General features: G+C 38.6%; 1 protein-coding gene across 1 annotated transcript in view; it reads left to right on the top strand.

The window, feature by feature from the left end:
- The first annotated feature begins 1,036 nt into the window (after positions 1-1,036).
- The window catches only part of LOC108792720 (serine/threonine-protein kinase Nek10-like), an 82,599-nt gene continuing 60,331 nt past the window's right edge, over positions 1,037-23,304 (top strand). Inside the window, exons 1-10 of the mRNA XM_018563555.1 lie at positions 1,037-1,110; positions 1,304-1,364; positions 8,029-8,144; positions 8,230-8,328; positions 11,019-11,103; positions 13,964-14,005; positions 15,388-15,466; positions 16,876-16,943; positions 19,001-19,080; positions 20,681-20,767. Of these exons, the coding sequence (XP_018419057.1) occupies positions 1,037-1,110; positions 1,304-1,364; positions 8,029-8,144; positions 8,230-8,328; positions 11,019-11,103; positions 13,964-14,005; positions 15,388-15,466; positions 16,876-16,943; positions 19,001-19,080; positions 20,681-20,767 (791 nt within the window). The remainder of the gene's footprint in view (positions 1,111-1,303; positions 1,365-8,028; positions 8,145-8,229; positions 8,329-11,018; positions 11,104-13,963; positions 14,006-15,387; positions 15,467-16,875; positions 16,944-19,000; positions 19,081-20,680; positions 20,768-23,304) is intronic.

Raw genomic sequence — 23,304 nt, 5'->3', positions numbered from 1 at the left:
AATCATAGGGCAGGACAACACAGAACAATTCTTGGCAATAGAGTAATGTGCGCCTACATGGGCACAGCATTTTGGGAGGATACCTCTTGCAATAAAGAATATGTTAGCAGGCTTTGGGCTGCGTCCCGCCAGTTGGGACATCCCATGGGATATGGGTGTGCCGAACGCTTTGCTGTGGAGTAGAGGAGGCAGGGTTGGTTAATTCTGGAAGGCTCTGAAGTGATACGAAGTACTGAGTTGCAGTTGGGAAGGGGGGGGGGGGCTCTAAAGTAATAAGGTCATCATTGAATATCAATACTGGAATATCAAGATTTTCGACATTGCCAAGAGTTAAGGATCCTTTCTTTTATTGTCTGACCAGCAAGATTTATTTGCTGTGTATTAGAATGACTCTATCTGAGCCGGACTCTTGGTTCTCATTGTTGGTAGCATTTTTTCTGCCCCTTCAACTGCCTCACCCCATGATGACAGTCTGCAGTGATTTGCATGGGATTAGCTAGTTGACATTGAAATGAAGCTCATTTAGGGAGCATATTTTTACATCTGTGTCCAGACTATGGACATTAAACTATTTACATATTCTTAACAAACAGTAAAAGCTTTCTATCAAACCCTCACTCACCTATCTGGCTGCTTTTAATGTGAAGTTATCTATTCTCTAAGATCCACGAAGATCACAACAAAGACCCTAAAGTTGGGGTTCAGACTGGGGTTCTAACGTTTTAGACGTTTCTGTAGGTTATTTACATTAGATGGCTGGTAGACTGGCAAGTGCCTGTTTTGTGATCTTTGAAAGTTATTTCTCGACAAAACTTATATACAGATAAATGAAGGCTTGTTTTAAAATGCTTTCACTGGCTATTCAGAATGTGCAAGAATGTGGATGATCTGGGCACAAGTTCACTTTAAATCTTTTACATAGTAACTTTGCATAGTTATAATCATTTTAGACTGAAGGGTCAAAAAGATATGTATTTCTTATCTGTTTATCATTTTTAGGACTAACCACTTCAGTTCAATGATCTGAGGTCTGATGATGCCGGATCAGGATGAAAAAGGGAAAAAAACGGAAAGGGCGACTGAAAAGAAAAATCATGGAGCATCATCAAGGTTTGTCAAACCAAAAGTAGTGTGAATATAAAGTTACCAATTTAACAGTTTTCCTAAAAGATATCTCAAGTTAGGAATGTTCAGTAAATGTTATTAAAGTGGAGCTTTAAAAAAATAAACATTTTACTTTATATATTCTCAGATTTGATAAGCTTTTAAAATGTTTACGTGATAATCAGCATTTTTTTTTTAGGAAATGCTTTGATGTGAAGAGACTCTGGTCTCTCTTAAACGTTCCAGCAAGCAAGCAGCAGGTAAATTACTGTGTGTAAGTTCTGTCTATCTAGAATTATGTAAATAAATTAATATTGAGAGTCAGTGTTGCGCACAGAGGCAGATTATAATATATCCAATTTGAGTGGCCGGATGGTGCCCAGTTCTTCAAGTGCGGCGGATTCTGCCACCCAGTACTGGACATTTTGAGGGGCTGATTTAATTTACAGCAGGTCATTTACAGTTGCCCCCTTGTAATATTCATGCCAGTTGTATGAGCTTAGTGACAGACATTGAGTAGTGATGGGCCACAGGTAAAGCCACGCACATCTATCATGTATTACAGCTTATAAAGACAAGCACATTTCCCTTTAGTTCTAGGAAGTTCATTGTATGGTCCTGCCCTATAATTGGGGAACCAACCAATCATAGGGCAGGACAACACAGAACAATTCTTGGCAATAGAGTAATGTGCGCCTACATGGGCACAGCATTTTGGGAGGATACCTCTTGCAATAAAGAATATGTTAGCAGGCTTTGGGCTGCGTCCCGCCAGTTGGGACATCCCATGGGATATGGGTGTGCCGAACGCTTTGCTGTGGAGTAGAGGAGGCATAAGTGATACGAAGTACTGAGTTGCAGTTGGGAAGGGGGGGGGGGGCTCTAAAGTAATAAGGTCATCATATCTATGGGGAGGTTAATATCTACTAGGGGGTGGGCCTGGTCTAAACCTTTTATTCATTGGATTTCAGTTCTTTTAATCATGGTGGGTTATCACCACATTTGGGCGTTACCCAGGGCACTCTGCATATGGCACTTGACTGAGATGCTGCTAAATAAAATATTGTATATATTAAATAGCTTGTAATTATATATGTCATATCCTTTCTATCTGAACTAGAATGATGCTGCTGATGTACTGTTGTTGCATGATATATTACATTTTGAGTAGGGTTGCACAGATACTTTTCGAATACCAGTGCAGATACTTGGCATTTTCATGAGAACTACCAGGGTTGCAGAGGTTGCAGCTAGGACCTGTCTCTGGCGCTCCACCACTGTCCTGAAATCATTAGTCTGTATTGTTTTAGAAAAACTTATTGTCACATGACAATAAACAAAAATGTATCAGTACTCGTACTTGTAAGTACTCGGCAAGTACCAGTACTCGTACTCGCAAAGCTGGTATCTGTGCATCCCTTTATTTATATTTATAAAAACAAAATCGTACATTAAAACAGAGATGTACAAATCCCGGGAGCTCCGCGTGCTCCTTACAGATGACAGCTGCCTCCTAATTTTTGAATTTGTCTCTAGTGTAGTCTTGGAGCTCAAAAGTATCGGTACATGTACTCGTACTTGTACTGAGTACTGTACTTGGTATCTGTGCAACCCTAATTTTGAGGGATATTAACATTTTACCTGATTACATATTCTTGATGGGTGTCACCTTATTGCTTTGCTATAGGATATAATGCTGCTGTGTAATATAATATGATGGGGGTGGTATTCTGTTGCCATTGATAATATACTACTTCTGGTTGATATAGTATACCGTTGCTTTACAACATAATGTTAATGCATTAAGATAATGTCCTGGTACTGTGTGATATCATATACTGTTGCTCTATTATATATGCCACTTCTGGAAGGCATATTATGGTGTTACTGGGTGATATAACATGCAACAATGCAATGTTCAGGAATAGCTTCTACCCAGTATACAAGATTACTTACAGATGCTCCTTCCAAGCTTCCATCTTCTTGCCTAGCTCCCTCTGGATAAATACCCTCCAACAGGGCAGCTAAATTCCTGGTCCTTCAGCACATGCCGCAGGGCTAAGGCAGAGCCCAGAAGAGTAAGATCGGTTTATAATGACATCCCCTCCAGGCAGGAGCCCAGAAGGGAAAATAACACTCTGGAAAGGTACTCCAAATATTTATTGTCCCAGTCCTCAAAGACATCAGTGATTGATTAGGCCTGACAAATGTTCATAACTTAGTGACTGTGCTTCAAACACTACTAAAACCTCTTCAACAGTAGCAGAAAGAAGCAATCAATACACAACACAGAGCTTAGAACCAACAGAGCCCATCAAATGTAAACTAAACTCAGGCTGGTTACAGCCTAGCTCCAAAAACACACTAGATTTGATTAGGAACAGTGCAGCTTAGGGCAGGCTCCCTACACTCTTTTTGTGGAAGTTGATTTCATATGAAAATACTTTTTCAAGTTGTTCTTTTTGTCTTTCTTTAATTAGACCTGTATTCCCAAAACACATAGATAGACAGCATACATAGCTGTGTACAAATAAATTATTCCACAGGGACACATTAGTTGGTAAACACAGTGCTATGTTATTTACCCAAGACTCATTTTGCAATGTGTTTATCTACAAGACCTGGCATAATGTTCCTGCCATACTGGCATAACGCAGGTGTTGCCCTCTTCATGACTGGAGGGAATTTAGCCTGTCTGCTGCACACAATGTCATTGTACAGCTTATTCTGCTTCTTGAATGTAAGTGGCAGAAGTTAACATAGGTTTATGATAAAAGTATGTAAACCCCCCCAAAAAATTGTAATATATTGAAGCTTACCAGCCCTTACATAAGGTGGCTGCATTTGTTTTCTTTTTTTTCTCCCTTTTTCCCTTCCCTGGTGATCCTGCAATAACCTCCCTTCATGCCTACACTCATGTCTCTATAGAATCTGTGGAAGGAGTCATGACTGTTACACATGCTGGACTTCAAAAATGTCTGCCTTCGTTCATCTCCATTACCTGGTGCATTGATGGCACTAGTAGTTTGCACATAACAATGTTTATGCCGTCTTTTAAGGGCACAGTAATAAAAAAAGTACACTGCATTTCTGGCAAGATCAACATGTATTTTCTGTACTTGCTAAAGATGTTCTTAGCCTAAAAAATGGAAACTAATGCAAATACCACATTTAAGGACTGGTAAGCTGATTTATATTACATGTTTGTTTCTAAGCTTAGATACACTTTAAGGAAACACTGCTTTGCCAAGTGCATACTGTCCAAAGATTAGCTAGACGTCAATATGTGTAATTCTCAACCCATACATATAGATGATGGCTATTAATTACACCATGGTCACAGCATAGTGTACATTCATGATCAGAATATGTTTTATACTCCTGATGGTGTGTAGTAAATACATTGCAAACATCTTTCCAAATCTGTCTTTCAAATCTATGTCCTTGTGCAGGAAGTTACTGCTTATCGGGCACTATATCAGTCTTTCTCAACTTTTTTAACATGCAGAAACTCTTTAAATAGATTTTAGGTCTCTGGGAACCCTTGTTAAAACTATTTTACTTACAGATTATACAGTATGTCCTTGTGTTATCAGTAAGATGTTGATAAAATGGTCAATAAACGTATGTGGTGAAGTCCTAGACTTTTTGACATCCATGGCAGATCATTTTATAACTTCCTTCTTGCTCTGTTTGACAAAATGGTTTTCAATAATAGTAACGAAATTAAATGAAAAAAATAATAATAGCCAGCAATGAAGACACCTCCCCTTGCATTGGTGGTCAGTGGAGAACAGTGTTTTTTACATAGCTGCTCAGTGATGACAAGGCACATTGGCGCCTAGTAGAGAAATACTTTTTTACATTTTACATTGGTGCTTAGTAGAGAAATAACCCCTTACATTTGGTTCTCAGTGGAGAAATACCGCCCTGCCTACATTTGCTGCCCAAGGAGGAGGGTCCCTTTACATTGATGATCAGTGGAACAATTCCTTCTTACTTTGGTGAGCAGTGTCTCTTTTTGTTGGTAGGTATTGGGAGAAAGGTCCTCTGACATTATAGTTGGTTAGTGGGAAAGGTGCTCCCTTACATTTTACTCTAGATGGTTAGTGGGAGGAAGAATACATTGGTGGTCAGAGGAAATAGTTACTAATAGGGGGCAGTAAGAATACCCCATCATATTTGGAGTCTGTGGGAAGAATGCTGCTTACATCAGTTGGAAGCATGCCTCCCTCACAGACTAAAGCTAAAATAGCTAAAAAGGTAATTGTGTCAGTGGTTATTTATCTGAGGGATGAGAATAGAGGTTGCCACACCTCAGGCGATGCCAAGTGACTCAATGGGGCCAATATATCTGAATTTTTAGGGGCATGTTAACAGGTTCTGCCTTGTCAACTTCCTGACCTCACACACTATCTTCCAACACCAGAGTGTATAACAGTGTCAAATAGCAGAGTAGCGTACTGGTTTACATTCAACATAACTACAGGACTTGTTATTTGACCCTGTTATGTAATTTTAAAACCTAGGAGACAATGGGGGTGATTTACTAACCTAAACACACACACACACCAGGTGTGTGTGATTTTCACACAGCAAAACGTATTTATCAACCAAAAAGTCTCTAAAAGCATATTTCCACTAATGCCATATATGGAAAAATCATGCACATGATGCATATATAATGCTGCTTCACAGTTTAGACAAAAATGGTTAGCTCATGCATTTACATTCCTGGATTCATCAACGCAAGCAACATAACATAGAGCTAATTTACACCACATTACCCTGCAATTCATTGCAGGGCTTTGCACAACACACCTGCTGGGTGTGTACACACTACAAAGGTGTTTCGATTCCTCCCATAGATCATGCTGGGAGGGAACACACTACAGAGGTGTATACACGTTCGTGGTGTGTTTAAAAGGTTAGTAAATCAACCCCAATGTGTGAGATCGGCCAGTTGATAGGAAGTAGCTGTTAGACTTAAGCTGACCTCTGGCAATCAAGCTGATCTGTTAGGCTTACCGTCTGTAAAGCTAAATAAAAGGACTAATATTTTTTTCATTAGTGAACCTGCACAACTATAATAACTTAAGTCTGAATGTTTAGATCCTTGCATGAACCCAAAAGTTATTTTAAACTGATGCAAACCTGATGCTTGGACTGTGGACAGAGATAGTGTATTGCCAACAGAAAGGATTTATCACTGTTTTCCTATCTTTATAACTGACCTACAGGTTTTGTTCACATTTGCTTTCCTCCATAACTTATCTCTGTTTTGTTCTAAGAATCTTAAAGTGTTCTAAAAAGGAAGATGTTTACATAAAAATAACTGGAAAATAAAACATTTAAAACAAAACAGGGTTTTGTAGATACATTACATTGTATGTTTCATCAGGTGGGACTAATATGAAGGAATTACTTTTCTCTGCAAAGCACTGCAGGGTGTAGGAACTGCATATAATTTACATTACCTAAATAAATAAACATGTATATAAATATAACATTTGGTAAATGTTTGTGGACACCTGACCATCAATCTATCCCATTCTGTAAACCATGGACATTAACAGTTCTTGAGGTAAGAAGAATTTATTGCAGAAGAAACATGGAATATCTTCTGCAATAAAACCTTTTTGCTGAATATTTTTTTTGCAGTCAAGGGTATTTAATCAAAAGGCCTTACGATTGAGCACTTTTGAGTGTGAAACATTTTAAGGCGTCTGCTTGGACCATTGCAGATCATTGCAAATGGTTCCATGGACGGACATCTTCATTCTCTGAAGAGTGTTTTGCAGCCTAGTCAAGGCCTGGTTGCTGTGGAGCAGTGGTGGGTAGACGACAGCTGGTTTCTTTGGTGGTAGCGGTGTTCTCCTATTATGTCTTGATGGACCTGGCTTTGTGCAGTTGACATTTATTAATTTGGAGGGGTGTTCACGTTTTTTGACCATATAGTGTATTTTTCTTTTTTATTCTGTGATCATGCAGCAGTGCAAACCTTAAGTACACGTCTTTTAGCTGGATTTTTTTTGTAACGTATTGAAAGGGGAAGGTGAAAGTATAGAACTCCTATGGGATTTAAGAATAAGAGCCACACAGCTTGGAGAAGATTGTGCTGTTGCAAGATTATGACATACAATACAAAAAAGACCCATTGGAATAACATTTAGCCAATAATGGGTTGGGACCTGGGTATGTGATGTATACAAAATTATATGGAGTTGTCCTTAGTAACAATGAGATTCCAGCTGTCACATTGTAGTTTACATGATGACAGTTTCTGGTTACTATGGGCAACATATCCACTATTCTTCCTCCAGTGCTTTCTAGTGTCGTTACCACCCTTCCTCTTCCAGGTCCTTGGTCTGGTCACGGTTCACACCATGGTGCTTGAAAAAACTGGCAGCTAGCTGGTAGTCATATGTTAGGAAACAATCTAAATGCATTAGATCAGTCTCATTGCTGATGCAACCAAAACATGGCACATTCATTGTGCTCGCTTTTTCTTTTTTTGTTCTCTATTCAAGCATGCCAAGATAAGAACAGTAAATGTACAGTGTTTTGGTTTCATCAGGACGAGGACTGATTTAATTATATTTAGATTGTTTTGTAACATCTGAGTACCAACTACTGGCTCACAATAAGACAAGGTAATTATTTTCAAACACTGTTGTTTAAACTGTGACCGGACCAACAACCTGTCATAACAACGCTCAGAGCGCAGTTTAATTGTTTAAATATAGTATTGGAAGAAGAGAGAGCGTGCAGCAATCAGGCACTCCCCTAGGTAGTGGTATGCAAATAAAATCCTTCTTTGTGTGCATTTTGTATACTTTTCCTCCAGTATCAGCTACATTTTGGCTCAGTAGTATATGATAATGAATTGTTCTTAGGAAAATAAAAAAATATTTTTATGTGTAGCTTCCAGCTTTAAAGACCACTGGTACACCAAAGTCTCAGCAGAAGTTTGGAAAGACACAGACATCCAAGCACAACTGGCAAGAGTCCACTGAATCCATAGAACTTGAAAAATTCAGGTAAGTGATTTATTTAGTAACTTGGGTTTAAAACATTACCTTGACTCAGACTAATTGTGCTTTTTCATTTTGGAACTATTTCCAGTGTTTATTTCAAACATGAAAGGAATTTTAGCCAACATTCTCAGCACAACCTGTTTCTTGATATCTTTATGGCACTAGTGAAGAACAGGCTGGGATGCAGGTAAGGAAGATTTACTTTATGTGTATAGTGATTCGTTTTTAACTGAAAACCTGCCATGAGAGAAACATGGAGGCTGCAAATGCTAACTTCTCCTTCAGAAAATGTTGGTTGATGACCATCTTGCATTATTACTATAAGTTAACTTTTCTCCCACAGTCCAACAACAATCTGGTAAGTGAATTTGTTTTTTCCAAATGTAATTAGGTCATTAGGGTTTACGTTGCTCTAGGGAAGAGATTGATGAGAATGGTCTCTGTAGGATGTTGTGTAATATGTTGGCAATGTATAAATATGGGGAATGGTGATTTAACTAGGCAGTGTTTTGGAGCTGGTAGCTGATAATTAAGAAACAGGCAGATGTCCTTTTGTGCTTCATGTACAACATATCTGGAAACATCTGTCTGCCACGAAGTTTCTCCTTGAGACAGACCTTGATGATGTAGGACACCCACCTAATGTCTTGTTGCTCTGCTCACTCTTGCCATGGTTTAAGATTTGAAGGTTAAACCACATTATTTATCACAACCATTATTAGTATGGTTGTCCCTTGGCCAGCCTTATTGCTTCTGTATAGCCTTTTCAGTTTCAGTTAACTAGTTTAGTTCACCCTAGACACTGGGGTCTATTTCTAAACAATTCACAGATCCATTCACCCTGTGAATCTCTGTGAATGTTCGGTCCGTGCGAATAGATGCAAAATGTAATTTTGAATGTAATATTGCATTATGACTACTAGATGGAGGTGAGAAGCATTGAACATAAATAAAGTAAACTCCCCATTATCTAGCATTCAAGCAACCAGAAAAAAAAATGGAGCACACATATCTTACATTTTTTTTATTTGCCAGGTGCTTGATAGACATGTGCACACTAAAAAAAATTGTTCCCAATGTTAGCAACTAATTTTATTTTGCGACTGATGGCTAGATTCCTCAGCTGGCAGGTGAATGTCAATGAGCAGTGGACATGTGCAATAGCCAGCCCACTAATGACTATAGCAATTTGAAAAAGCCAATAGCAGAATCTAGCTAACAAAAAAATAGGGTGGTGGAAGGGGGGGTGAGTTTTGTTGCTTTAGAGCTAATAGTAACTCTCAAGCAACCAGAAACCACAGTTATCCAGCATCTACAATCCCCATGGGTGCCGGATAACTGGGAGTTTACTGTACTTATTTCCTATGCTGAATGCCATCTAGTGGCCATATTGCAGTATTACATTACATTCAATCTGAAAAGAAAATTATTTATTTAATATGCTCCTCAGCTCCATTTGTAGCCATAATGCAGTATTACATCACAATTTATTGGATCTGAAAATAATATATACTAAGAACGTTCATTTTTGCCTTTATTCGTACAGAGCAAATGTTCACAGAGATTCACAGGGCGAACGGCTCTGCGAATCAGTTATAAATAGACCCCATTTTGCCAGTGATCATTAGCACATGTTTCTTATATTGTTTATTCGAATTGAACTGAAATCTCCCCATAAAAAAACAAAAACAAATTGCTAGCAAGTAGAGTTTTTTTGGAAATTTTTTTAATTGCACAAATGGACAAAGAAAGGAGATGCCATTCCAGAGGAATTAGCAAAGAAGGTGGCAGCAGCAGTGACAGAGCAGCAAAAGGGAGTACGCACCCTGCATCCCTAGAGGAGGGCAAGCCAAGAGGTAAGTTTGCCATAATGTTTGCACATTATGGTAAGTGCTCATGGTACTCTGTGGTGGCTCAGTACCAATTTAAGAGCTGGGCTATATATCTACAGAGAGCTCAACATTTTTTTAAATGGAAAGTGGTCTATTGTTATGGTACTTTATTTAAGGACATTCAGATATCTTATTGTATTACTTTTTTTGCAATAGGAATGTTTGGAACTGTAACATATGCTCTTTTATTCTTTTGACACACTAATGCAGAACATTGAAAGGACCAACTAAGAGGAATATTTTAGTGAACTATTAAAGATGCTAAAACTAGGACTAGGACTGTATATATGGATAAAGAGTTCAGTCATTTATCTTGTCATATGAAGTAGCTCCTTTTCTGAATTCATGTCGTGGTTGTCCTTAGTCTTCCATAGAATTCCTTCAGACTTAATACTGTAAAATAAAAACAGTTATTCCCTGAGGTATAAGATAATATGTCTTTATATAGTGTGTAGTAATATTATTTTCAAGAACACGTAGAGTTTAAAATGAGTTCTGTGAGCATAATGTGGGCTCTGCAGTGTCTGAAATGTGCAGCTGTGTGGAATTCTGAAAATATCTACATGGCTGAAGTGTTAAGATTCCAAGCATTCTCTTCTAGTTTTATGGGTCAGTGTCTTTCCATTTTTCCAAATCTGAATAATTTTATTATCCACATTGGCCGTCCTCCCAGACCAGCCATTAATAACCTCAGATATGCAGAGTATCACAGCCTACTCGGAGATCCCACACAGGCTATGTCTCACTGGGCTTCAGATCCTACTTGGCACTTAAACAGTAAAATATTACATAGAGACACTTTATTGCACAATTATCTCATTTAATATGTGCACTCAGCTATGGGAAAATGCAAATGATGAAACAATGCCTGGTCTGAATCATTTTTCGGTATTAGATATATGGTGCTACCCAATTCATATTGTTTGTAGGCAGAATGTAAGATATAAATGTAATATGTTTATGTCGTATATGGTTCCTATTGCAGAGAATGGATTGACAGAGCTCCGTCCGTTCATTTGCTTCGAGTGTTGATCTGTTTACGGCTATTAATGCGGGACCTATTCTATCAGGTGCATTCATCATGATGTACATTTTGGGTTTTGACTTTGTATATTTGTCATAAATGGAGGGTTTTGACAGTATATGTGAAGCAAAAATGTTTAGGCAATGTTACAGAACCTTGTTTCTTAATATGAACCTGTCACAAGACTGAGCATTTGAAAGTAAGAATATAGGGAAAATATACATAGACAAAGGTTACCTTTTTTGAAAACCACATATTAAAATGATAAGTAGATCCAGAGATGTAGTGGATTTTATGCGCATGTCTCAACCTGACACTCCTGACCTCAGGCCTTGACCCTCCTCAATGACCAATAGAGGAAGCTTGGTATGAGCTGCTGCTTATTTCCAGTACTACTGATCATTCTGGCATATGGTTTCACGGAAGGTAACTTCTGCTTTTGCCTTTTTATTGTCTCTTCAATTTGAATTTCCATCATTTGTAAATGTAACCCTTTATCACAGCCTACACTTTGTGAAGCATTCGTGAAAATTGCTGGCGTTTTGTTTAATTCTTGATAATAATTTCCTGTGTGATTTTCAGCCCGTGACAAGAATTTTAATATTTTATCTATTTTCATGAACACTAAAGGGTGGTAATAAAACTGCCACTCATACATGCACACAGATTGTAAAATAATATGAATGATTCAAATATATTTGTGCAACAGGCAGACTCCGAATGAAGTGTAAATGATTATAGCAGATGTCCCCTGAATATCCTCACTTTACCCCTTTACTTTTAAGAGACAGATATCTTAAATATGTATGTCAACTAATCCCAAATGAGCTTGTAGAATCTGGTTTTGGGGACTCCAGATAGTCATATACTGTACAGTATATGCAGTCCAATGCACAGGGTAACCCTCTCTTTTGATGTCCCCAAAAATTGGCACTTAGGCCTTCGTGTCCGTGAATAATGACATTGGGTCTGATCTAAAAACAGTTGACCACTAGAGAGTAGTTAAGGATTAAAAGCTATTTATTTTTTTCTATTTCTGTCTGTGTCCTGTAAAGTAGATTCTCCCTCTCTTTTTGTTCTGCTGACCCTTATCACTGAGACAGAAAGTAAAGGTAAAAACTTCACCAGAAAAAGAGGAAGGGAAAATCTTCTGTTGGGGACACCTAATACAGTGACAGCTGTCTAAGAGGGGATTTCCCCTCACTTTGTATAGATTTCCTTTCATGAAAGCTTGAGTCCGTTGGACAGAAAGTGAAGGGAAATATCTCTAACGGGTCGGAGACAGCAAATAATAGACCAAAAGGGGGTTTACCCTTCCCTATTCCATCTCAAACTGAAAAAGAAAAGTTTTGGCTATACATAAAAATGTAAAGGGTTTATTTATAAATCTTATGCTCAGCCATATTCTGGGCAAATGCTATTTGCACAGCACTCATGCCACTAGATGTAGTCAAGGAGTATAGGAAATAGAGTATCTAAACCGCAAAATAAAAATGGATCATATTGCAGCTTGCCAGTCCCTTGATGTGGTAGCTGAATTAGTGGCCTTTTAAAAGGAAACCAATGCTGCCACATCATCTAAGGACTGGTAAGCTGCAGTGAATTACATTTTGTTCTTGGGTTTAGACATCATCTGCCTCTAGCTTGTTGATTGGACAGTGAAGAAGTCTGATAAGGTAGGGGTGGACAAATTAATATGGGATTCAGAAAACCAGTCTATCCAATCCAGGGGCCAGCAGGATTTTTTTAAGAGCCGGCTCCATTGACAACAACTAGAGAAGGTGCCAGCTACAATTTGTATGGAGCATTGGCTACCTGGCTCCTGGGATTTGTCCAGCCTCGTGATAAGGGCATCCCTCTACTCTACTTTCTCTTCCTGTAAGGTTTCCCATTTTCTGTCCTGTTTTTTTTCTATTTTCTGCATATTTACATGCAGTTCACCTGATTGGCCACTAGTAGAGATCTGTACCATGCAGTCTGAGTACTCTTGAGTACTCTTGTGTACTCTTGTGCAGGGGATTAAATGTATTGATATAATAATCAATATATAGCTGCATTACTGTGTGTTTTTTTGTATCTGCCTTGAGTTCAGTCTCAATGTGATGGGCAAACTCACTGGCCAGTAGGGAAGCTTCAAGTTGGGACAGGACATGACAAAATTTAGATTACAAAAAAAAGGTTAAGATGCGCATATCATTTTTCCTGCATCTATAAATTTACTGAGCCTTACATAGAAACATAGATGAGTAACAGCAGAAAAAGAACAGGTTGTCTACCGAGTCTGCCCCCTTTTTTAGTAATTTTTAGTATAGATCTGTGTTTGTCTCAAGCATATTTAAGGTTTGTTCTATGTTTTAGCTTGCTGGCTAGTGTGCTGAGCGAGGTCCCATGGGAACATCATGCTATTTAATATATATGTATATTTTTTTACCTTTTTAGGGGGCAGAACATATACACTTCATTTTGGTCTCTGCACAGCAGCACGGTGTACAACGCTGTGGTTCGGTGACCCGCAGTTCCATCCAGTGTACTGCAAAAAAATGCAGCATGTTTCCATTTTCTAGGCAGCGCTGCACATCACACTTGTTTTCTATGTGCCCATGTGGTAACTAGCATTGATCAGTTGCTGAAAAACACCAGTCACCCCTATTGGTGTGAACGAGCCCTTACTGTTAACTATATAAATGTAAACATGCTTGGGGCAAACATAAATGTATACTCAAATTAAAAGGTTAAAAAAACCAAAAAGAATAACCCCCCAAAAAATAAAAAAGGGGCAGACTTGATGGACCACTTCTTGTAACATCTTCTTATGCATTTTTACCATGTTTTTAGTTTGTTTTGCCCAGGTTTACTTTAATCAGAAATGACTACACATCACTTACAGACAATTATTTCTAATGTAGGGGGTGCTTCTCAAGATCAATGGCATCAACATTCTTACACAGGTAAATGTTTGTATTAATATCCATTTCAATATATGTGTCTTAAGAACATAACAGATAGGTGTTGTCATTTACTGATTGGGCATCTGCATATGGAAAATGGGACTATTAGCTGCTTAACTAAAGAGTCAGCGTCTGTTTTTTCCATGCTTTATGTTTCTGAGTTATTTTTAATGTAACTTGACCATATTTATGTTGTTGTAAGATAAAGGAAATCTATAATGGTTTGGGCTTAAAGGAGAACTATGGGGTAAATGTTTTTCCTCATAGTTCTCCTAAGGGTCACGGGAGGACATATACTAGTGTCCTCCCGTGACCTAAAACTCAGTATATTGCGAGCTACAGCTCGCGGTATACTGAGACAGCCGCAGCCGGGACGGATCCCGACATTACTGTCGAGATCCACCCAGCTGCGTGAGTGACAGCTGGCTCTGCCTATCTAGAGGCAAAGCCAGCTGTACCCGCTCCCTCCCACGTCTGTTCCGCCAGTCAGCGCTGGAGGATCGGAGAGGGGAGGGGGGAAATTCCTGCAGTGAGCGATGAGTGACAGTCACAGCTCTGTGCAGAGACATGATCGAGAAGTGAGCGAGCGATGGTATGTGTTCGCTCACTTTCCGATCTATTGAGCCGACCTGTGACAGTTTCATTGTCACACGTCGGCTCGAACTATGAGGTTCAGTGAAAATCACTCACCTCATAGTTCTCCTTTAATTATATTTACCTTTCCCTTTAAGTTTAAACTATAACAAAATGGTGATATGCATATAATAATGTTAATAACAGCACCAGCATCTGTTTAAACTTTCTCACTATTCAAAGTCTATGTAAATTCAAACTTTTATTTTAGTTTTGGATAGAATGAAAAAGAATAAGAAACCCTACCAGATTTTTTTAATTTTTATTATTGCTGTCTATGTTTCCTCTGGGGAGATTCACACCCACTATTGGTCCTGTTAACCATTGTCCCTGGTACAGAAAGTAGTGATAAAACACATACTTTTTGAGCTGTCACAGGAACAGGAGGATGTGAGAGAATATCTTCCAGTGGGGACACCTGTTCTGTTGACAGCTGTCTAAGAGGGGATATCCCGTTGCTTTGGAGAGATGTCCTTTTCCTGCTTTGTCTCTCGTACAGGAAGTGTGGGAATCAGACATTAAAAAAACATCTGACAGGAGTCTTAACCGTTACCGATGCTATCCAAAACTAAAAAAAAAAAAGTATTAGCTGTTCATTTACTTAAGTGCTTATATCCTATGACAACAGTTACTCAGTAAACGATTTAGTTCATCTTTAATGTTACTGCTCCATCTGCTGGATAACCATAGAAATTTGTCTTTCCTAATTCTCATGTAATGTGACATTCTCTCATCTGTTTTATTTTCAGTACATGCAGACAACATGTAATACATACCTTTCATCTGGTGAAGATGAGTTTAATGTTGACAAGTTGGTCAATATGACCTGTAAGTATTATTATTAGTGTAGGTAGTAATATTCGTAAGCATTTTTTAAATCAAATTTGCTGTTTTGAGGTATCTTGCTCTTTAACCACTTCCTGTTTGGCCTTTGTAAATAAATGTCCGGACAGGACACTCTTGAATGCGGGTGGGCATTTTAAACCGTAGCCTTTTTAAACAGCCGGTGTCGGCTGTTTACATACACACTTCCAGCTGCTGATCTCCACTCTGGTCACTGGACCCCGAATAGATTTGCATTACACCACTTCCAGTGTCACTCCCTGTCATTTCTACCAGCTGCTGTAGCTGGAGAAGCAGATTGCTGCTTCATCAGCTTCTTTGGGGGTCCCTAGGCGACATTACAGGTCTAATCGACCCCTTATGTCTCCATAAAGAGTACCTGTCACATCCTTTTTGCTATCACATAGGGGGTTTGTTAGCCCCCTTTGTGATAGCAATAAAGTTAAGTGTGACAAAAAAAAAAAATGTAAGTCACGTATTAAAAAACCCCCACCCTTTTTATTAATACATGGACATGCAAACACAAACACAAACATGTGTCAGGTGCTTCTATGTGAGGAAACAATGATTTTGCCACACTTGTTACATATCACTGTGAACGACGGAGTGCAGGTAATAATTCTAGGACCATTAATCACTGTTAACACTAAATAGATGACCTTCATCAGGCAAAAAAACTCACTGTTTTTGCCTGATGAAGGGACCATTTAAGGTTCCAAAACATTGCTTCTTCGCGTGATGCCACGTGTGTCTAATAAAGACGTATTGATGCATTGGACTTTGGTGTGCGGGTGACTATTTCCTCTACATTTCGATTTGTGCGGCGCCATACCCATGTCACCCCATCACACCATCTTTTATATTTTACCCAAAGAATTGGGTAATAATAAACGTTTCATGACATAACGTAGGGAACACAGTTTTTTTTCCCCACAATTTTCTTTATATAGTAAAAAATTTAAATAGTGGTGAATAAATACCACCGAAAGGAAGCTCTGTTTGTCCCTAAAACATGATATAATATTAATTTTGCTACAGCGTTGCATGAGTAAATAAATGTCAGTCAAAGTACTGTAGCCCTGAATACTGAAAATGGCCTGGCCAGGAAGGGGGTTTAACACCCCGGTCTTCAAGAGGTTATTGTATCATTGTAACAAGGTGACAGTCCTCTTTAATTGTGCAATTGCAGCTGCTTGTGTATGGGAAGGCTTCCCCACCTTGTTTGTTACCAGCTATTGCCTATAGTGCTGCTCTCCAAATCGGGATTTCTAGAAAGATTCATTCTGTGCCTGTGTGCTTATAACATAATAATCATTTGTACATGTACTATGAATTTTTCTATTTTATTTTTACATTATTGTTGTTATGTCATGTAATCATTCTCCTTTTTGTAGATATTTTTCAAAAACTTGCTGCCGCAAAAGAACAAAGAGAATGGGTAATTCAAAGTGGAGCACACAAAGTAAGTAACCAGCTTGCACGTGTTGACTTTTATAGCAAAGCAATGCATCAATATAATTACTGTATATGCACTATATTGTTATATGTTGTAGACTAGGTTACCTGAAAATGCATGTTATTTGAATAACAAAATACAGTAATGTTTTGTTTTATTATGTGGTATACTGTAGCTTTATAGGATAAGGTATAATACTTTTCTGCCACGTTATGTTATATTACGTGAGTGACAGCGGAATACACCACTTCCATGAAGGGCCTGTGATATTATCTGAAAATTATATTTGTATAACTAAAGCTGTCCAAACACTGTTATATTTTTTAATTCACACTACTGGCTGAACGAAAAAAAAAAAATATAACAGCTTCCACCATCCATGCTAAACAACGTGGATAGATGAATCGCTTTCTGGGTTATTGTATCCTGACAGTGATAGGTGTACCAATTGGCTGTTTGCCCCAAAAGTTTTCAACCAGCTTCTTTCGGTTTTCTAATTGAAGGATGCTGGACTTAAGCAGTCAAGGTCATCCACTGAACAAATTTCGTCTGGTCCATTAAGAATCGGCCAAAATTCACACAATGTACAGCCAGGTTAACATGTTCCGATGTCAGAATATCCTTTTTACAATTTGAAGAACCACTGTTTATGGGCGGTCTTTTGAATGCAGTAATGTAGAGCCTAATATTACCAGAGAATGCATTAAAGGACAAAGGTCCCTTCCTTCCCTCTGTTTCTTTTATTTACTCCTGTTGCTTGCTAAAAAACTGAGGCTTGCCGAGAGTGGAAGGAGTTATATGGGGCTTTACTAACAGCTTTGTTGCCAGTTTCCACTCACCTCAAGGTAGCTACATATAACTCAAGCCTTACAGTCCTTCATCCTGTATTGTACTCTAAGAAAATACATTTACAGGTAAGTCAAAATTCCTATTTTCATCTTCGGCACTGCAAGTCTGCGTGTGGATGCTCGATATGAGTTATGTGGGTGTTTATAATCAGTGTGGGCGAGTGACATCTTTATTTTATAGTCAAACTACTTTAAAGGTAAGTATAGTCTTTTCAATGATTTTTTTTAGATACAGGTGAAACTCGAATAATTAGAATATCGTGCAAAGTTCATTTATTTCACTAATGCAACTTAAAAGGTGAAACTAATATATGAGATACACTCATTACATGCAAAGCAAGATAGTTCAAGCCGTGATTTGTCATAATTGTGATGATTATGGCTTACTGCTCATGAAAACCCCAAGAACCCCAAATCCACAATCTCAAAAAATGAGAATATTACATGCAATCAATAAAACAAGGATTGTACATAGAACAATATCGGACCTCTGAAAAGTACAAGCATGCATATGTACTCAGTACTTGGTTTGGGCCCCTTTTGCAGCAATTACTGTAATTACTTTTGCACGATATTCTAATTATTCGAGTTTCACCTGTATACTGTATGTGTAAAAGGGACTTTCTTGATCTAAATAATGTTATCAATGTGTGTTAATGATTAAAAAAAAAAAACCTTTCTAGGTACAGTTTGGTATTTTACATGTAACTAGGGTAGCTATATTTGCCAATTACATTCACACCCTCTGCTTCCTGCTTTGCAGTGCTACACAATGGTTATGTTTTTTTGCTCCTTCACACAATACTAGCCTGTGAGTCAGTTGACTCTTTGAAAACAAATTGCTCCCTGTGTGTCTTATAGCTTATAACAGTTGTTAAGCAGAGAGTTTTAATGAGATTGGAATGAAATCAAATATAGAACTTCCTTTAGTGGCTACTCTTTTCTTTATTTTTCTATGACAGAAGTATACAAGTATACAAGAAGAGGCTGTGTATGTATGTGGAGTAGGACAAGGATTTTTTTGCATCACTGTGTTCTCAGCCCAAACAAGAAGCTAGAAGCACACTAGATTTCTGACAGATTAACAAGTATTTTTCGGTGCTTTGAGAAGTGTTCATATATTGTATTGATGTACTGATTTTTTTTATTTTGCCTTCATTGTAAGCATAATCATTAGCAAACACACATACTAAAGATTTATGTTCTCTCTTTCAGACACTGGTCAGACTAGTTGCTGCTAGAGACAGTAATGTTTTGCTGGGTGCTCTGCTTGCTCTTACCAGTTTGGCAGAAAGGTGCGTTCATTTTAAAATATTAACTTAATGGTATCATTTTATTTTTTTCTGTTTGTAATTGGATAGTAATCCAAGGTATTGGATGTGTTCATTTTAATAGTCTGATTTCCCTTTTATTCTGTGGTATGAGTTCTGGGCATTAAGCAATATAAAATATATAATTGCCATGACATTATTTGCAATACGTTATTCAAAAATGTATTGCAAAGTGCAGTGATGATATGCAAAGTATAGTAAATCTTAGTAACCAGCCAAACTGACTACTGCAATGAAAAATCTTTTTGGTTGTTGTGTGCTTTTGCAGTCTGCCTGTTATTTGCATGTTCTGCTGTCCTTTTGAATACGTTTACATATCTAGCTGTAGATGGTGGTTACCATTCTAAAGGAAATGATTCATGTGAATTTCAAATAACCATCTAAAAGAGTTTGCATGCTTTTATTCTATTTATTAGCCAATAATGTGGATCAATGTTCATTAGCAAAAAGTCACAAATAATAAAAAAAACAAAAAAAAAAAACAGGCTAAATAATGTATTCACTGAACTGGGTGTGTCAATTATCATTAGAAAGCTGTGTATTATGTGTGGAGGGTGGCTGCAAAGTATACAAATCTTACCTTGCAGCACGACGTCTCCGACAAATAACTCCTGGGCACTGCGAGAAATGAGGGAAGCGACTCCAGCAATGCTCTGGTCGCATCACTCGCCTCTCCTCACTATTGCCCATTCACAAAATGGCTTTTATTTTTTCAAAGAATGCAAGGCGTTCTGTGATTAAATGAGGTGGGATGGACATTATCTCCCTCTCCAATCACAGAAAGCCTGGTATCCATTGAAACAAATACAAGGCATTTTGTGAATGAGCAATAGTGAGAAGGATGCAACGTTAGCACTTATGGCTGTCCGTATGGCTTTTGCCTCCTGAGGCAATGCCATTCCGGGGGAAGGTAGGGGGGGACATGTATGTGCTGACACGGAACACTTGTGTGGGGGGATGCTTTGGGGGCAGCAGATGATGCCAGACCACACTGTCATTGGCTTGGTCTGGTGTGCCACCCAGCTAACTGATATCACTGGTTGCCAGGACCTCAGTGGGAGCAACCTGGGGCGCTGTGGCCGCCCCCCCAATAAGATGCCACCTGTGGCTGCCTCAATATAGGGACGGCCCTGGTAGCACTTTACTGCTGCAAGGTAAGATTTTTATACTTTGCAGTGCCCCTTCACACATCATACAACTTTTTAATGGTAACTTACACACCTAGTGTGGTGTTTAAATGATAATTTTTCATGATGTTTGGATGCAAGATTAAGGAGATTACCTAAAAGTTGGACACATAAAACTGCACAGTTGCACAGTATAACTGTATTTATATAATGTTAGTCTTGGTTTGGTTATAAATGTTTATTTCTTTGTGGTATAGAATTAACATAAAGCAAGCGCTACCTCTATTTATTGACTTCCACAAGTTGTGAAAATCAGTTGTGCGCAGTAGGAAGTATATACTGTAACTCTATGCCATAAATCATTTCTTGGCTTATTCATTAACTGTTTATTATTTATTGATTTTATTTACTTTTTTATTTATTGTGCCATCATGCAGCTCAGAGTGCAGACCTGCAATAAGTGAACTCAGCTTAGTTGAAAGCCTTATGATGATATTACATGAATATGATCTGCTTTCTAAAAGGTCAGTAATAAAGTTAAAGGCAAGTTTATATTCACTGAGCTTTACTAAAATCCATTCTATTTTATTCATGGATGAAATTCATATATAAATTCTAAAGCCCCAGAAGCAGCTTACAGTATCACATCCTTGCATCTTAAAAGAGAACTATGGCCAAACCTTTTTTGGCCGTAGTTCTTTTTAGGGTCACAGAGGACATTTACTAATGCACTCCTGTGACCCAAAAGTCAGCATATAGCTGCAGCCAGGAAAGATCCAGACAATCTTATCAGGATCCACCCCTCTGCCAGATTAACAGCTCCCCACCCCGTCTGTCCCTCAAATCAGCACTGGAGGAATGGAGAGGGGCAGTGGAATCCCTGCAGGGAGCCATGACTGACAGTCACTGTTCTCTGCAGGGAGAAGATCGTAAACTGAGCTATCAGCTGTATGTGATTGCTCAGTTCTCGATCAATAGAGCCGATGTGTGAAAGCTTCAGTGTCATATGTCAGCTCTAACTATGGGGATGAGTGTATTTCGCTTATCCCATAGTCCCCCCTAAAATAGAACTATTGCCAAAAAAGGTTCTCTTTAGGGTCACAGGAGGACATTTACTTATATCCCCCTGTGACCCAAACTCAGCATATAGCAGGCTATATTTCACTCATCCCATAGTTCTCCTTTAATATAGCCACAATACATTTGATCTAGTTTGGGAAACAAATGATAGAACTCATAATGCTATTTTATTGGTTTGGATACAGTAAGGAATGGTTAAAACTACTGTTGGGGGGACATCGAGTGACACTAAACTAAGGATTTAACCTTAGGATTTAATGGACCAAAAGTAGCCACCCTCCAGAAGAAAGGACAGTGTCAGCATGAATTCAGAGATGAATAGTTAATAGTCAGGGTACTTGAATGCATTTTTAAGATTTAACTCCTGAGTTTAGTGTCAATTTAACTTCACTTCCTGTCTTTGATACAACAGGAGATGATAAGAAATTTTCACAGCAGTGATTGCTAGGGCAAATAAAAAAGGTGATTCTCTCTAGATAGGGCCATGTACAGCAACATTAACTTGACATGGGTTTTATAGCTTGTCCACTCTGTCCAAAACGAGAAACAAATGTTGGATTCACATGTACATTACTTACTATTAAGTATAGTTTGTGAGAGAGGCAACGTCTCTCTACACTAAAAAGGAGTATAAAAATCTACTGATGAACAGTTTTCCAGCTGGCTAATAGACTAATAAATCGAATAAGACTAAATACTGAAAACTATCTTTTGATCCATTTATCTACCTGTAGTTTACTAGGTCTGGTCTTTGCTGGAATACTTCTTTAAATGTGGATTTATTTTTGATACCTTATAACCTGGTTATGGTATTCTTTTCAGCAGGGACAAAGTGCATTATGACCCTGGATCCTCCTTTCCTGTATAGTCAATTTGTGGACAGCACACTCATAAACCTACTCTGTTACAGAAATACACACCTGGGATTCCTGACGCAAGAATCCGTACTGTAGGTTCTTGCTGCAGGAATCTCCAGCCACAGCCTTACCCTTTATGTGAAGCAGCCTTAGGATAACTAAAGGAACTCCGTTAAGAACCACAAGAAGTAACTTAGAACTAAAGACCCTCATTGAGACCTGCATGTGTCAAAAATGGCAACCTTATATAGCCACATTATAACTTAAAGTTGCACTCCAGGCACAAAAACTGTCATTCAAATTAAATAGCCAAAAGGATATATATTTCAATTGTGTACACCAAATGCTCTTGTGAACTCATATATAAGGCTTAATTTGCAATGTTTTAACACAAGGATAAGAAGCTTTTTTTTAGCAATGTGACTGTAATTTTTAAATCTCATTGAACTCCGCTGAAAATAAGTGTCACTTTTTTGAAAATTAGGATCCTTATTTTCCTGTTGTGTTAAAGGAGAACTATGGGGTAATTGTTTTTCCCCATAGTTCTCCTCAGGGTCACAGGAGGACATAAACTAGCATCCTCCTGTGACCCAAAGCTCAGTAGCTCGCGGTATACTGAGACCGCCTCAGCCAGGACGGATCCCGACATTACTGTCGAGATCCACCCAGCTGCGTGATTGACAGCTGGCTCTGCCTATCTAGAGGCCCCTCCCCGGTTCGTTCCTCCGGTCAGCGCTGGAGGATTGGGGCGGGGAGGGGGGAATCCCTGCAGGGAGCCGTGAGTGACAGTCACGGCTCTCTGCAGGGACAGGTTCAAGAAGTGAGCGAGCGACGGTATGTGTTCGCTCACTTCCCGATCTATTGAGCGGACGTGTGACAGTTTTATTGTCACACGTCGGCTCGAACTATGAGGTTGAGTGAAAATCACTCACCTCATAGTTCTCCTTTAACTTTGTAAATTGATCCAGTTACCTTGTAAAAGTAGCTAAGAGATCATTACTGTTTTGCCTGTGGTAAGTGTAAAGCTCTGACATCCTGTCCTAGGGTGGCTCCTTTCCCTTAGGGTCCCATGGAGCCACTCTTTTGTGTGCTAGTAACCTGTGTGTATCTCCACAAACAGGCAC

Source organism: Nanorana parkeri, unplaced genomic scaffold (genome assembly GCF_000935625.1).
Source record: "Nanorana parkeri isolate BGI_ZX_2015 unplaced genomic scaffold, ASM93562v1 scaffold675, whole genome shotgun sequence".
In the NCBI taxonomy this organism is placed as follows: Eukaryota; Metazoa; Chordata; class Amphibia; order Anura; family Dicroglossidae; genus Nanorana; species Nanorana parkeri.
Note: the sequence above shows the minus strand (reverse complement) of the source record. Positions and strands in the feature narration are given on the sequence as shown.